General features: G+C 40.3%; 1 protein-coding gene across 1 annotated transcript in view; it reads right to left on the reverse strand.

Annotated features, from left to right (window-relative positions):
- Nucleotides 1–1,735: 1,735 nt before the first annotated feature.
- The window catches only part of LOC118851158 (probable polypeptide N-acetylgalactosaminyltransferase 8), a 35,649-nt gene continuing 19,667 nt past the window's right edge, over nucleotides 1,736–17,717 (reverse strand). The window contains exons 6-10 of the mRNA XM_036760680.1: nucleotides 11,726–11,911; nucleotides 10,261–10,398; nucleotides 9,182–9,277; nucleotides 3,292–3,459; nucleotides 1,736–1,879 (exon numbers count right to left, since the gene is read on the reverse strand). Of these exons, the coding sequence (XP_036616575.1) occupies nucleotides 1,736–1,879; nucleotides 3,292–3,459; nucleotides 9,182–9,277; nucleotides 10,261–10,398; nucleotides 11,726–11,911 (732 nt within the window). The remainder of the gene's footprint in view (nucleotides 1,880–3,291; nucleotides 3,460–9,181; nucleotides 9,278–10,260; nucleotides 10,399–11,725; nucleotides 11,912–17,717) is intronic.

The raw sequence follows: 17,717 nt of genomic DNA on the forward strand, positions 1-17,717 counted from the left end.
ACCAGACAATAAAAATACTCAATAGATCTGTAGTTTCATTATGATGGACAATTCCTTGTGTGAGAACATTCTTCACCAACACAGATTTCAGGTCAACCTATCACTTAATGGATAAGCCCTAGCTTAAGGTGCATAGAAATTAAAGAAAGCTAGTGCTCAACCTAGATCTTCTTCTTGTCTTTCTAATACTCAATCCACAGTGCCATGATATCTTTGCATTTACCAGAGAGTGGCTAGAAAAGAGTATGAATAGAGGTGAAGTGGTGATTAGAAGACCTGAGTTCTACATGCTGATATTCACCTGTATGGTATGCATTAAGTATTCTACCCTGGACAGAGAGTATGAACTGAATGATCCTTTCAAAGTCCTTCTATTCTAAAAAAATCTAAGTGGCATACTTCTATCTACAACAATTTCAAATACAAAAAAGGAGGAATTGGAAGAGAATCTTTGTTGCCCAGAGAAAATCATTTTGAGTGTTTTACTTAGAGGTGTCACCTAAATACACTTTCTCCTGACTGTATGGTAAATGAATTTCCCAGGTTGTGTTTATCCTTCATTTTCAAAGAGGACCATGACATCAGGGAAATGATGACATCACTTGCAGTTGGCTTTGATTTGAGTGAGGGAGGGCTGTGCAAGGTCACCAGCCTCACTTTCTCCTCCAGAGCCATCTCAGTCCAGTGGCCAGATATTCATCACGATGACTGGAGATGCCAGGATGCAATGGGAGACCCTGGCCCTTTTATGCCAAGCCCTTTTCAGGTTCTCACTTTGAGTGAGGTAACACCCATTCAGTGAATAGGCCTCTTTAAGAAGTGAGTCAAAGGATGGCAGCTTTAATTAGGAAAAAAAATCTTAATAGATCTTAAATACCTCCCAGTTATTTACATGTTGTTTTCTTCATTAGAAAGTATGTTCTTTGAGGGCAGGAACTGTTAGGTTTTCCTTTTTTTATCCCAAGTATTTGACATAGTGCCTGGCACACAGCAACCACCTAACTTCTCTAAGAATTGCTACTTGGTGTATATGTGTTTAATACTGATATTACTTCATTGTCTATGGTACCTTTTAACAAGATATAGTTTCCTTCCTTCTCTCTTTTAATTAGGTTTATTTTTGCTTTCGTTTTGTCTGAGATCAGAATTGCTACCCCTGCTTTTTTTCTGCATAGCTCCTTTGATTTCCCAAGAATTTCTTAAATGGGACAGAAAAACACCAAGTGGAGTGGATTAGCTTCTAAGAAGGTAAGAAAGGAAAGTTATGGAGGAAAGGGATAAATGAGGTAGGTACAGAAATTGTTGGCTAAACAACACTGGTAGGACCCAAACATAAATGCCTTTATTGTCAACCTTACCCTTTCACTTCCACCAACAGAGAAAAGCACCTTGCACCCAAACTGTGTTTAATTTAAGAAGTTTCAAACAATGATACCTGCAAGGTGAATTCTACCCCTGGGAGAAAGTGGAAATAGCTTGTCATAGTATTCTTTACCCTGTCCCTTGAAAAACCCCACTTCTTCCTAAATTGGATCTTCTAAGTTGCATGCATAACCTATTTGAATTTATGACATTCATCTTCTATCACTTGGATGTTCAAAAAATGTCCTTGTTTATAGTCATGATGAGCATGCCCCTCTGAACGCTGTCAGGACCTGGCATAGTCCCTCCAGCTGCAAGGGCTAGTACTACCAATTTAAGCTCTCTTGGGTCAAGACACTTGCTAACCTCAGTACTAAGAACTCTCCCAATCTCTGACAATATGTTGGATGTTCCACGCTTGCCCTGTACACTCCTGGAGGGTCAGAATGTAGGATCTTGTGGCATCTGGCTGGATTTCCAGGCACCTTTTGGTGTCCCTGTTGATGATAGCTGCCCCCTAAATAGGAAAAGAGCAGGGAGTGATTTCGATGAAATATTCTCAGACCAGTCTTCTTCCTGTCCCACACCCCCATTTTCCCCACTTAATCTTTGCTGTCTGCTGTGGCCAGTGTTATGTGAAGAAATCTCTAGTCCCCACTTGCAAGGAAAGTGGGATTAAAAAAAAGAACATATGAACCAGAGTGCCAAGATTTAGTCACGTGTACATGTTGTTTCCCCTGGTAGAATGGAAGCTCCTTGAGGTCAGAGACTGTTTGATTTTGGATTGTGTATCCACAGAGCTTAGTTCCGTATATGCCACATAGCTGCGACTTAATGAAGGCTTCTTGATTGATTGATTGGTTGATGTGGTTAATTGAAATGGTGGAAGCAGGAGCAAGAAAAACTGACGTTACATGTTTCAGGCCCTCCTGGTTCATAAATACCAGGTAAGTTATTAACTGCCCTTGATCCTTCCAGAATCAAAGTCACCTTTCCCTCATTCTTAACTGATTCACATGTTCCTGAACAGTCCTAGTACCCCGCTGGATGCTGACCCCTGGTATGAGGAATGCCACTAAGCAATGGGCAATCTATCCCATACCTTATGGGGTAACCTAGACTTCCTATACTTTTTTGGTATGTGGAGATGAAGCAGCCGTTGTCAGGTGCTCCTTGAAACTGCCCAATAACTAAGGACGATGCAAGGTAAATTTGCGATTAGTCTGCTCTCCTTAGGCAGGTGGTAGCCTTCAGCTCCTGGAAGATCTCCATACTGGTGCCGGACAGTGCAGATACCTTATCTATCCTCTTCAGCCTCACTGGAGTTCAGAACTCTTGAGCTGCTAGCCTCAGCCTGCTCTGAAGGAATAAGCATTTATATAGTCTCTACTATGGGCTAGGCACTAAACTAAGCTCATTTTATAAATATTATGTCATTTGATCCTCATGACAACCCCAGAAGGCAGATGCTGTTATTATCCTCTTTTACAGGTAAGGAAACTGAAACTAATAGAGGTTAAGTGACTTGCCCAGGTTCACACAATTGCCAAGTGTCTGAGGCCAGATTTGAACTCAGCTCTTCCTGACTCCAGGCCCAGCTCTCTATACACTGTACCAGCAGTTGCCTCTAAGGCCCTGCAGCATCATTTCCAGCATGTTTTCTGGGGTACCTAGGTGATACAGTGATTAAAGCATTGGGCCTAGAGTAAAAAAGACCTTAGTTCTAATCCAGCCTCAGATACTTGTATGATCCTGGGCAAGTCACTTAACCTTTCTTTGCCTCAGTTTCTCAACTGTAAAATGGGGATGATAATAATAGCACCTACTTCCCAGGGTTGTTGCGAGGATCAAATGAGATAATATTTATAAAAAGAGCTTAGCACAGTGCCTGGCATTCAAGTCAAGAATCTAAAATCCCCATTAACTTGCCTGTTTAAAATCCCAATGTCCATGCATTCTTTTATATGTCACATTAGAGCAGGTTGCTAGTTCTGGCTCAGGCCCTTGGCCGGGGTCCACAAGGCACTGATTTTTGGAGAGCCAGTCATCGTGTAACAGTCCCAGGTACAGCTCTCCAGTCAGAAAGTAGAACACAACCTAAAAAGGAACAAAGTAGCTTGTAAGGGATACAGAGTCGTTGAGGGTAAACACTTAACTCCAGCAAAGCCAACAGGTTGCCCTCAGGGCGTGGGGAAATTGCTACATTTGCTCATCTTATTTCTGGGAACCTTCTTCACTCCTGCTCCACTAAATCTCAGCTGACACTCATGGAGAAGAGAGTCTCCAAGGAAGGGGTTCCACATTGTTTTCTTCACGGTCTGAGTTTTAGCAGTAACATGGCAAGAAGGGAACCTAGTCAGTCAGTAAGTCAGTAACCATTTTTAAGCACTTAATATTTGCCAGGCACAATGTCTAAGCAATGCGGATACAAAGACAAAAGGTAGTCGCTGCCCTCAAAGATCTCAAAATCTAATGGAGGAGACATGATGCAAATAACTATAAACTATAAACTACTATGTTCCAGATACCTTCCTAAGTGCTTTACAATTACTTCACAACAACCCTAGAAGGTAGGTTCTATTTTATTATCTCTCTCTTACAACTGGGGAAATGTAGGCAAACACGGTTAAGTGACTTGCCCAGGGTCACACAGCTAGTAAGTTTCTGAGGCTAGATTATGAACTCTGATCTTGACTCTAGATCTAGCAATCTATCCACTTAGCTTCATCTAATATTCAGGATAAATTAGACAGAATCAATAGAGAGAAAGCATTGGAAATAAGAGATCAGGAAAGGCTTCATGTAGAAGATGCAATTTTAGCAGGAATTGGAGGGAAGCCAGGAGATGAAGGTGAGGACAGAGAACATTCCAGGCATGGGGAAGTCAGTGAAAATAGCTCTCAAACACAGAGCACTTGGCAGTGGGAGGGGAGGTCTGTGTGAAAGGGGGGTGGATGTGGGTGTGGGTATGGGTGTGCAAGCCTAAGTATAAGAAGCCTGGAAAGGCTAGGTTGTAAAGGATTTTGAACACCAAACAGATTTTACATTTGATCCCAGAGATGACCCTAGGGAGAGACACTGGAGTTTTTATGTCAAAATTGCAAAGAAGTCTCTGGTGGAGGGTTCTAAGAATTTCTGCCTGACCCTGGGATGTTTATCATGCTTATCAATGATTTGAATAAAGGTGCACTTAACACACTTATCAAATGTGTGTATGAAACAAGTTAGGAGGGAGAAATACCACTTTGGAGTATAGTCAGGATCCAAACATCTCAACAAGCTAAAAATTTGGGTTAAATGGAAAAAGATGGAATTTAATAGGATTTGCATTCACATCTGTCTTTTAAAAAATATGGGAGAAATCTGACTAGACAGTTCATTGGAAAAAGACCTAGAGAGTTTAGTTGACAACAAGCTCAATATGAACCAAAAGTCTCATATTGAGCTTGGGATCCAAAAAAGCCAATGGAATCTTAGACTGAATTAGGAAGAGAACTGTCCAAAATGAGAGAGGTAAATCATTCCCCTGTACTTTTCCCTGGTCAGACCTCTTCTGGTAAGTCATGTTTACTTCTGAATGCCACATTTTTTTTTGTTTTTTTTTTTGTTTTTTTTAATTAAATAAATTTCTTTATTTATTTTTAGTTTACCACACACGGTTCTACATAGTTTTGGGTTCCAGTTCCTCTCCCCTCCCTCCCCCCTCCCTCCCCAAGACGGCATGAAGTCCCATATAACTGTCACGTATAACTTCGCATTGAATTAATTTATGCTCTAGTCAGGTCGTGGAGAAGAATTCTGACCAATGGAATGAATCATGAGAAAGAAGAAACAGAACCAAAAAAAAAAAAAAAACAAAAACAAAAGAGAAGCAGAAAAGGCGAGCATGTAGTGTGCCTCAGTCTGTATTCAAACTGAATGCCACATTTTAGGAGGTACATCGATCATCTGAAGAGAGTCTAGAGGATGGTGAAGGGCCTTGAGATCCTGCTATACGAGGATCAGATATATACTGAGAATGTTCAGCCTGAAAAAGAGAAATCTTGGTAACATTCCTTAAGATTTTGTCCTAAACTCTCTTTTCTCTAAACTCTCTCCTTTGATGATCTCATCTGATCTTTAGTTATCATCTCTATGTAGAGAATGAGGAAGTTTGAATCTTCATTCTCAACCTTCTCTAGATTTCCAATTGCCTGTTGGATATTTCTCCATGGGTATTATACCAGCACTTCCAATAAACATCTGAGCCTAAAATGGACCAAGCCCTGTGCTAAGCACTAGGGATACGAAAAAGAGGCAAAAGACAGCCCTTGTTCTTAAGGAGCTTACAATATAATGGGGGAAGCAAGTATGAACAAACAAGCTATTTAGAGGATAAATAGGAAATAATTAAAAGAGGGAAGGCACTTAAGTAAAACCAAACTCATCCTCCCCACTTAAAACTGTCCTCCATAACCTTCTTCATTTCTTATGACACCCAAGATCATCCTCTTCTAACCCCTAGATACTCAAGGCCTGTCATTTCTACCTCTGGAATATCTCTCTCAAATCTTGCCCCTCTTTGCTTTCTTCTCTAATTAACTTATTTATTTTTGACATGCATTTAAAAAAAAATCTCGAGTTCCAAATTCCCTCCTTCCCTCCCACCTTTCCCCTACCCCTTGAGAAGGCAAGCGATATGATATCAATTTTACATGTGAAGTAGTGTAAAATATATTTCCATATTAGCCATATTGCAAAAAAAGCAAGAAAACCAAAGAAAGTGAAAAAGTATGCTTCAATCTGCACTCAGAGTTCATCAGTTCTCTCTCTGGAGGTAGGTAGCATTTTTCATCTTGGGTGTCTTGGGTATTGTCTTGATTAGAGTACATGCCCCTCTTTTCCATTAGCCCTGCATCTCCCTAGTTCAGGTCCTTGCTTCTTATCTAGATAAGACTCTTAGCTACTACTCCTACCATCAGTTTATACTCTTTCCCTTCCATCCTCCATACCATTCCCTGAATGACATTTGTAATATATTGCTATGGTCGTATCACTCTTCTATTAAAAGAAAAATCTCCTGGACTTTAGGTGACACATAGAGGAATTTATATTTATATTTTATCCTAGAGGTAACAAGGGAACCAGTAGATTTTATTTTTTATTGTGTGTAAAACTTGTGCTTCAGGAAAATCACTGGCAACTGTGCGGCAGACGGATCAAAGAAGAGAGAGACTTGAGGCAGGGAGAAAAATTAGGAGGTGATGGTAATAATTTAGGTAAGAGGTGATAAGGGCTTGACTTAGAGTGACAACTGATTACAGAGAGAGGGATAGATAAGAGGTGTTGTTAGAAAAGTAGAATTGAAAAGACTTCTTCAAGACCACCATTATTTCTTGTTTTACGTGATTACATATGTTATAACCTATGTCACATTGCTCACTATCTCAGAGAGAGGAGAGGGAAGGGAGGGAGGGGCAGAATTTGGAACTCAAAACAACAACAACAAAAAACAAATATTAAAAATTGTTTTAATGTTTAATTGGGGAAAAAATTAAATATTTTTTAAAACGGGAAAAAGACTACAGTTATTTCTGTAATGGAGCAGCAACAATCAAATGTCTTATGGCTACACACCATCCTTAAGACTTCACACTTCCTGGTGACCACTGTCCTACACGTGTTGTCTCCTTCATTGAATGTAAAGTACTTAAGAGCAGGGACCATCTTGCTTTTTAATTTGTACCCCTAGCACTTTTCAGAACACTTGACTTTTTCATTTATTCATTCCTAATTAATTGGATATGTTCAATAAAGTAGAGTAAGGAGCCAAAGATGACTCTGAGATTGTAAACCTGGGTCCTAGAAGGATGAAGTAGACCTCCACAGAAAACAGAGAACTTAGGAAGAAAGATGTGGTTATGGGGAGATAGACAATGGATTTTGTTTTGGACATAATGAGTCTGAAATGACTAAAGGCATGCAATTCTGAAATGTCTAATAGGAAGCTGCTGATGCAGGACCAGAGATCAGGAGAGAAACCAGGGCTAAGTACATAGAATAAAGAGTCATCTGCATAGAGATGGTAATTAGATTCATGGCAGCTGAGGAGGTCACTAAGAGAGTATAGAAAGAGAAGAGAAGGGGGGGTCAAGTATGGAATCTTGGGGGACACCTACAGTTAAGTGGTCTACTGTAATAGCTGATGAACTAACAAAGGGGATTGAAACAGTAGGAGAAGAACCAAGAAAGCACCATCCAAAAAAACCCCAGAGAGGAGAGACTACCCAGGAGGATATCATATTAAAAGCTCCAGAGAGCACAAGAAGGATGATAACTGAGAAATAGTTATCTGATTTGGTTGATGGAAAGATCACAGTTTATTTTGTAGACAGTAAGTCTCATGTTCTCACTCTTCTATTTTCATCTCCACACCTTTGCTTACTCTTTCCTGCCTCCTTGGAATAGGTTTGCCTGTTTCCATTTTATGAAGTCCTTCACTCCTGCAAGGTCTAACATTAATGCCAATTCTTCCTCCTCACTTTGCCTAGCTCTCCTTTGTCTCTACCATGGGATCTTCTATCAATCATTCAATCAGTCAACAAACATTTATTAAGTACCTACTGTGTGTCAAGCACATGCTAGGCACTGAAGATATTAAAAGAAAAAAATGAATCAGTAACTGCCTTCAAGGAACTTACATTTGTGGGGGTGGATAGGGGGTGTGGAACATGTATAGACTATAGAAAGTCGTAACTAATATAGAGAGGCATTTCTGTGCTGACCTTGGAGCCAGGAGGAACCATGTTCAAGTCCTGCCTTTGACTCTTACTTGCTGTGGGACCATGGGAGAATCATTTAACCTTTCATTGCTTTGGGCAATCTGTAAGTTAAAGAGAAGATACTGGCTTGCTCCGGTAAGAGGAATCTCTTCTTCTAGGAGTTCCCTACATCAGTGAATGTTATAGGGACTATTTGTGCCTGACCTGTGGTAGAGCATTCTAAGCTCATACTGTTCTGATCAGCCACAGGCAGACACACTGTATCTTGACCCCAACATGTGATGTTTTCTGGTACTCTTTGAGAACAGACAGCAATTGTATTAATGAAAACATATCCGCTCTCTACTATAAGGGGGGAAATCGCATAGGGCGTGTGACTTCATTGTTCTAGGGAAGACTTGGCATGAGGAAATTCCCTTCACCAACGCAAATATGCAATTAGAACCTCAAAGAATTGCCTAAATCACAGAAAGTTTAAGTAACCCACCCAGGGTCACAGAACCAACATGAATCTGAGACAGGACTTGAATCCAAGTCTTCCAGGCTTCTTTCTATCACATGTTTTCAGTTCTACTGTCTAGCCACAATGCCACACAATTTCTATAAAATGAACACAAGTTCATTGGTGGTGGACCTTAACAAATGTTCTATAGATTTCAGTTTGGAGGAAACTGGATGACTGGCAGACATCCGGCTATGGAGCTGGTCTATGTGGCATCTTGAACTTGTCTCAATATTACTCCCTGAATTTCTAATCTCCCTCCCACACAATCCTATCCCTCACCCCAAGTGTCTCAACTCTTTATGCTGTGAATCAGAAAAAGAACCTTCAATAACCAGGTCCAGAGCAAAAGTAAGGAAGGGATTTGTTCTAAGTTATGGTGTTGGCTTAAACTCTAACACATTTCCCTCCTTCCCTCTGCCCAGCTTCCCCCCAGTTGTCCATCAGGTCTTGAATCCAAAAACCTAAGAAAAGTTAAAAGGGACCAAGCCAAGCTTTATTTTGGATATGAGGGGTGGGAAGTGACAGGGTGGAAATGTCTACTTTGGGACCATACCTGTGATTCATACCCATGGCAAAGATGCAAGATTGGAGTTTTTCCTGAGACAGGTCCCTGATCAATGCAAATCATGTCATCCATAGCATTTTTCATCTGGAGGAGCAAACATACACAGTACTCCTGGTAAAGAGAGACTGAGAAAAGTAAGTCCATCATCTATACCTGATTATGATTCAGCTTCTAATTGTTAATATGCATTCTCATCTTAAAGTATGATAGATTTAGCCCCTGGAAGGGACTTTACAGATTATCTTGTGCTCTAGCTTCATTGTACAGAGCCCTGGAGAAGTTAGGTGACTTGCCTTAATATCACACAGGTTTGTAAACAGCAAAGTTGTTCCTTAGACTCTATATTCAGTACTGACACCATGCTTCAGCCAAAAGGAAGAAAAGATTTGGGGCCTGCCAGTTATTTTCCAAGCACTGGGAATGAGCCAAGTATTCCAGAGGGCAAGACAGCTGTAATCTTCTGGAGACACCCACTTGCCTCCTAAAGGACCCTAGTGTAGCTTCTTGGAAAGTGTGTGTGCTTGAAGCCACTTTCTTGAGTTCGCTGTGACTAATAGCACTGGTTCTGGAAATCTGGTAATGGGTTGGGAAACACAAGGGAAAATGAAGGGACTTAGCTACCTTACAAAGGAAAGAAAACAATGACTGTGGATCAAGAAGCATGCAGAATTAAAGGGGAAATAATGGTTTACGTAGTACTTTAAAGGTTGGCAAAACATTTTGCCTGTGCCACCTCATTACCTATGCCACCCTTGGAGGTTGGCACTATTATTATTCCTATTTTGCAGATGAAGAAACAGAACCTGAGAGAGGTGAATGACTTGCCCAGGGCCTCACTACTTAGACAAAATTTAAACTCAGTTCTTCCTGTGTCTGAGTCCATTTCACCATTTACCTGTCTCAAACCTGGGAAATTCAGAAATGGAAATCAGATGAGTAGCATTGGATAACAAATAGAAATCCTGATCATAAGGAATTTCAGAAAAAGTGAACTAATATAGGCCCCTTGGAGGGAGAACCAAGCTTGTTTTAATGTGTCTCAGAGCATCCTTAAATGTGGTACTTACTGTTCCATAACCGAAAATGTTTCGAATCGGCCTCAGAGATGGGTAAACGTTTTTGAGGTACCAGTCAAAACTTTGACAATTTAGTTTCTTCCTGAGTTCCTTTCTGGAAGACACGTCTCCATAGTCTATGCCATGGTTCTGCAAAGGAATCATCTTTTCTTTCAGAACATCAAATCTCAAAATGTGTAACTCCCTTGTCTCCAACCTAAGATGGCTCACATGACAAGTGGACAGTTGCTCCATGACAAGTGGATAAGCACACAGTGTCCTGTGGGTAACCTTCATAGTCTTTGGTTTTCCTGAGAGGAGCGAATAGCAGCGCTCTGGGTCCCCAACCTGAACAAATGCCTAGACAACCAACATCATGGTCATTTGTCAGGCCTCCTTAACAGACGTTATTCTATGCTGTTATTCCACCTCTCATGAAAGACCATAGCCTTTTGCTGATTATAAAGCCAGCTTTCCCACAGGTCATGGGAAATAAATGGTCAATGAAGGACAAGATTAGAGTTCATGGTGCGCAAAGTTCCAGAGAAAGTGAATTTATCTGGTTTCATCATCTAGCCATTTCATCTTACTTTGGCCCTACAAAGAAAGCAGGACAAAGCAAAAACACTATGCCAAATAAAAGGCTTCTGGAGAAAACGAGGATTTCTTCTCCCATTGTGTCCTGGTGTTACTGAAGAGCTTAATTGCTATAAATTGCTAACAACATGTGCTAATTATTACGTATTTACAAAACCTTAGGCTAGTAAGGAAAAGAATTCCATCTGATGACTTTAAATCTGAAGCAAAGCTGAATTCTTTCTGAACATTTTATCACTATCACCACCACCATTACACATACATTTACATGCTTACATGCGTGTGCACACACACACATACACACGTACACACTAACTCTCTACAGTTTCCCAGCTACTTAGTCTGATTTCTATCTCCCTGTCTACATACCCTTCCATCTTCTCCAGTCTAGGATTACTCCAAAATTCTATTGTCATTGAATATGACATCTGTGGATACGCCGGAGTCATTCCTGGTGATACTAGTTTCAAGTCCACATGCTAACAACAGGTTGATATTGTGGATGGGGTCTGAATGTATAATGTGTTTCCTTTATCTGGCTTGCGTCAAATCTGAATGTAGCTTTTCATTGCTATTATCTTTAATGCCTAATTTTGTTTTGTTTTTGTTGTACCTTTAAAGGTATATGATTTTGGGGATACAGGATATATTAAGGACGAACAATGCCCATTGTCATTTGAGTTTCTCCACCTGCCATACCTTCATTTGCTCAGAGCAAAGAATCCCTGACTTCCCCCATGGTATTGTTGGTCAAGCCTGGAGATTTGGGGATCTATGGGGAAGTGAGTTTGACCCAGAACTGAGTTGTTACATTTTTTTCTTTTTCCTTCTACTCCCCACCCTTCTTTTTTCCTTTTCTACCTTGCAGTTTGTGACAAACCTTCACAGGCAGATTCCAGTAATAGTAAACCATGGATTTGTAATTATCCAACCAGACTTCAGCCACACGAAGAGCATTACGTCTTACGAATTGCCCCAGATTCCAAGCATAGGGTTTGAAGGCTCTCTCCAGGTGAACAATCCGGGAACAGGGAAGGATCTCAATCTTTCCTCCACACTGCCACACCTGCATTAAAGAAAAATCCATAGATAGATAGATAAACATAGATATAGAAATAAATTTAGATATCTATATCTATTTATATACATATATTTAGCCACATATATATATATATATATATATATGTACACACACACACACATATAGCTATCAGGCTATAAAAGTTTGTCTCCTAATGAGTCATCGTTAGGCCCCACTTCAGCACCATTTTTAAAAAACACATGAATTCCTCCATCTTGCTCTGATGTCCATCACTAAAGTCTACTGAACTGCCTAACCTCAATTAACCTAGTGGATTAAGGGTAGATTAAAGGAATTATGGAGACATGGCTTAAAATTTCAACACAGCTTTTGAGAAAGTCTCTTGCCTGCCATCCTTAGGAACAAGGTAGAGAGGTAGGAGCTAGGTGGCAGTACAGTAAGGTGGATTTTGAGAACTAGTTGAATGACTAGTCCCCAAAAGCAGTCATTAATGAGTCAACATCAACTTGGAAGAATGGCTATCATGGAGTCAGTCAACAAGCACCTATTATGTGCCAGGTTCATAGCTTTGAAGAGACCAGTTTCAGTTGAATGATGAGGTCAGAAAGCAGACTGCAGAGAAATAAGAAGAGAGTGAGAGGCAATGAAGTAGAGGCACCAATTATAGATGGTTTTCTCAAGGAGTTTACATACAAAAAGGTTAGATAGCAGGAATAGAGGTATCAACTGAGGATTTTTTTTGAGGATGGTGGAGTTTGTAGGCAGTAGGAAAGCAGCACATAGATAGGAAGAGATCAAAGATTAATGAGAAAGTAGGAATGACAGAGGGGGCAATCTGCTGGAGAAGATGGGATGCAATGGTATCACTTGTCCATGCAGAGGGGTTAGGCTTGGCAAGGAGAAGGGCCATTTCTTATATGAGAAGGGGTAAAGAATAGAAGAGGACCTGAGTGATGTAAGAGGGGGAGGAAGGAAGGAAATAAATGTGTATTAAGAAGCCTACTATGTGTCAGGCACAATGCTAAACATTTTACAGATATTATCTCCTTTGATACTCACTACAACCCTGGGAGATAGATGCTATCATTTTCCTTGTTTTATAGACAAGGAAACTGAGGCAGTCAGAGGTCAAGTGACATGCCCCAGGTCACACAACTAGTTAGTGGCTGAGGCTGGATTTGAACTCAGGTCTTCCTGGTTCCAATCTTAGTGCTTTAACCATTAGGCAGTTAGAGGCAGTTATGCCTCTGAGAGGAGGGAACAAGAAGGAACTCTGAAAATGACCTCAATTTTTTTCTATAAAATATGAGGCAGGGATCTCAGCTGAGAGGCTGAGGGGACTCTTGCAGGAATCTGTCCTTTGCCACATCATGTTGATCAATTACTTTTGTGAGTGATAATAATTAATGAACAACACATAACACTTTAAGGTTTACCAACTGCTTTGCGCATGCTAATGGCATGCTTTTCAAATTTGCAGATGATTAAAAGCTTATCATCATAGGGAATACATTGGCTGACAAAGTCAAGATCAAAAATATTTCATTGGACTTGAGCAACAAGCTAAATTTAATAAGATTACATTTTTAAAATATAAATATAAATTCCTTCACTTTGATTAAAAAAATCAACTTCACAAGCATAAGATGGGGGCCAGCTCAATATATCAATAAATATAATGACAGCCAAAAGACATCCCCTTATATTAAGAGACATAGAGTGTACAGAACAAGAGTTAAAAATCTCCCAGCAAGCCCAGATCTGGATGATTTTCTATAGTTCTGCATGCCAAATTTTAGGAAGGAAATTTACAAACCATAGTATGTCTAGAGGGATGGCCGTTACGAAAAATAAGGAGCTTTAAGACCATGCCATACAAAGAATGTTTGAAAAAACTAGGAATGTTTAGGCGGACATCGAGGGAACATAAATGCCATGTTGAAGTATTCAAAGGGCTGTTAGAGCATGAAAAGGACTTACTCTGCTGCAGAGTAACTGAAGAGAAATTAAAACAAAAAAAAGATGGAAGGAAACCATCCTTGCCATTAGAGCTATCAAACATTGGGATGGGTTGCTTTGGACATAATGAGTTCTCCTTCAATAAAAGTCTCCAAGAAAAGGCTGGGATTGTCTTAGCAGGGATATTATAATAAAGATTCCCATTCAGATGCAGGTTGCTCTACGCTCTCTGAGGAAGTAGATGGGAAAAAAGAATGTAGGGAAAGAGATTTTTACCCATCCAGGCAGAGGTTGTGAATGGAAAACATCTATAGAATATATCAGCCCCAGTGTTTTAATTAGAATGTGAAAAAATGATGATTTCTTAGATTTTCTATCTCAGATGGTTCCCACTAAGATGATTTCATCATAAAAAAAGTCAAAGGTGGAAGTAGAAAGTTTTTTTTCACCTGTATGAGGAATCAAAATAAAATCCCCTACGTGGGATAATAAATGAATAAATGAAACATGGCTAGAAAGCAGTTTATGTGGGGAAAAAGATCCAGAGTTACCTAGTGAACTTTGAAATGAATGTGAATCAATAGTGGAATAATAGCTAACATTTATATGGCGTTTACTATGTGCCAGGCGCTGTGCTAAGCACTTTACAATTATAATCTAATTTGAGCCTCACAACAACCCGGGGAGGTATGTGCTATTATTATCCCCATTTTACCGATGGGGCAGCTGAGGCAAACAGAAGTTAAGTGATTTGCCCAGAGTCACACAGCTAGTAAGTGTCTGAGGCTGGACTTGAACTCAAGTCTTCTTAATTCCAGGCCTGCTGCTCTATCCACCGCACCACCTACCTGCCTAGTATATACCTAGTGTAATGTGGCAACCCAAAAGTTAATATAATTTTGTATCACTATAATAGTAGAGTCCAGATTGAAAGATGTGAAAGCTCCACTGGGCCTTAAGGCCAGCTTGGGGTGAAATATTTTAGGAAGGAAACTGAAAACTTGACATGTATCCAGAGGAGGGCAAACCAGGATAGTGTGGGAACTCAAAACCATGTTATATAAGGATTCGTTGAAAGAAGTGAACCACAGAACTGATGCAAATTTCTAATATCTAGTGCTCTCTCTCTCTCTCTCTCTCTCTCTCTCTCTCTCTGTCTGTCTGTCTGTCTCTGTCTCTCTCTCTCTGTCTGTTTGTCTCTCTGTCTCTCTCTCTGTCTCTCTCTCTCTCTTTCTCTCTCTCCCTCCCTCCCTTTGCCCATGGTCTTCCATCTTCATCCTTGACCTCTGCAACATCTGATACTATTGACAACCATCTACTTCTCTATAGTCTCTCTTCCTACTGTGTTTTCATGATACCATTTTAAAAATGTTTTATTTGGGGCAGCTAGGTGGCACAGTGAGTAGAGTACCAGCCCTGGAGTCAGGAGGACCTGAGTTCAAATCCAGCCTCAGACACTTGACACATGTGCTAGCTGTGTGACCTTGGGCAAGTCGCTTAACCCCATTTGTCCTGCCAAAAAAAGCAAAAAAATATGTTTTATTTTCCCCCAATTACTTGTAAAAACATTTTCAACATTTGTTTAAGTTTTGAGCTCCAAATTCTAACCCTTCCTCTCCCCTTCCTTCTCCCTGAGATGGGAAAGAAAGAAAGGAGGGAAGAAGGAAAGAGAGAAAGAAAGAAAGAAAGAAAGAAGGAAGGAAAGAAAGAAAGAAGAAGAGAAAGAAGGAGAGGAAGAGAGAGAGAGAGAGAGAGATAAAGCTTCAGTCTGTATTCAGACATCAGTTCTTTCTCTGGAGGCAGGTAGGATTTTTTCAACATGAGTCCTTTGGGATTGTCTAGGATCATCGTATTGCTGAGAATAGTGAAGTCATTTGTTAATGTGTATAATGTTCTGCTGGTTCTACTCACTTCCCTTTGTACGTGACACCATTCTTTCTTGGTTCTACCTATTTGACTACTCCTCTGTTTCTTTTGCTTGTTCAGACAACTAGGGAATGTAGATAGAGTGCTAGAGCAGGAGTCACGAAGATCTGAACTTAAATATCACCTTAGATACTTACTAGGTGTGTGACCCTGGATATATCTCCCCCAACCTTTCTTGGCCTCAGCTTTTTCCATATATGAAATGGGAGTAAATAGAATAAAATACTTAGTAAACCTAAAAATGCTCTATGTTAGCTATTATTATTATAGTCATTATCATTAGAATTATTATTATCCATAGCAAGCTGCCTAACTCTGGGTGTCCCCCAAGGCTCTGTTCCATTCCCCCTTCTTTATCTATACTCTCTCACTTCATAACTCTCTCACCTCTCAGGGTTGATTAATCACTGTGCAGATAACTCACAGACTTATATGCCCAAAGCCCTAATCTTTCTCCAAAACTCAAGTCCTTCATCGTTGGACATTTCAAATCAAATGCTCCATACACATCTCAAATTCAACATGGTCCAAACAGAATTTATTTTCTTTCCCAGAAACCCACCCCTTTTCTGAACTTTCTTCTCTCTGTCATGAGCATCTCAATCTTTGTAGTCACCCAGGTTCACAACTTCATAGCCATCCTTGACTACTCACTCTCTCTTGCTCAACATACCCAATTGGTTGGGAAATTGTGTAGATTCCACTTCCATGACAACTCTCACATGTGTCCCTGTCTCTCTACTTTCATGGCCACCATTCTAACGCAGGTCCTCATCAACTCTTCCTGGACTATTATTTCAATAGCCTCCTAAGTATTCTTTCTACCTCAAGTCTGTCTCATCTTTAACCCATCCACCTCACTGCCAAAATTGCATTCCTGAAGCAAAGTACTGCCAATTACCCTTCCCTACTCAGTCAATTCCAGTGATTTTCTATTACCTTTAGGATAAAATAGAAATTTCTCTGACATTTAAAGTCCTTTACAACCTGACTCCAACCTGCCTTTCCAGTCTTATTTTGCATTATTACTCTTAATACACTCCCTAATCAACCCAAATTGGCCTTCTTGTGATTTCTCATTTGCACTACGCCATCTCTCATTTTCATGGTTGTTGTCCTTTGTTCTCAAAGACAACCAAAATGACATCACGATGCTAAAGTCAAGTTTCACTGTGCCTGACTGTGTGGCCTGACTGATCAGACCAATACAAGCTCAAGATGTTCTACTACAGGTCAGGCACAGATAGTCCATATGAACATTTGGAATGGATACTCCAAACTTGTGCATCCTGTGTTTCCTTTGAGCTATTTCAATTCTGCTTTGCTGCCATGCTGAGCAGTCCTGTGCCAGCATCTCCCATGTTGCAAATCAATTCCAAAGTTCTTAAGAGAGACCTTGAGAGTGTCCTCATTTTGCTTCTTCTGATCACCACATGTTCTCCATAAAATAGTATTTTTGGCAAAGGTACATTTTGCATTCAAACGACATGGCCAGCCCATCAGAGTTGTGCTCTCTGAAGCAGAGATTGAATGCTTAGCTGTTTAGTTCAAGAAAGGACTTCAGCGTCTGGTATCTTATCCTGCCTGGTGATCTTCAGAGTCTTCCTAAGATAATTCGAATGGAAGCAATTCAGTTTCCTGGCATGGCACTGGTATACTGTCCAGGTTTCACAGGCATACAACAATGAGGTGAGCACAATGGCTCTGTAGACCTTCAGTTTGGTAGTTAGTGTAATATCTCTTCTCTCTCACACTTTCCTTCAGAGCCTCACAAGCGCTGAGCTAGCCCTGGCAATACGTGCATCAACCTCATTATCAATGTGTACATCCTTGGAAAGTACACTACCAAGGTAAGTGAACTTATCACAACATTCAAAACTTTTCCATTTGCTGTAACCAGTGGCTCCGAGATATATGGATGGTGTGTTGGTGGCTGATGGAGCAC

This window comes from Trichosurus vulpecula, chromosome 5 (genome assembly GCF_011100635.1).
Source record: "Trichosurus vulpecula isolate mTriVul1 chromosome 5, mTriVul1.pri, whole genome shotgun sequence".
In the NCBI taxonomy this organism is placed as follows: domain Eukaryota; kingdom Metazoa; phylum Chordata; class Mammalia; order Diprotodontia; family Phalangeridae; genus Trichosurus; species Trichosurus vulpecula.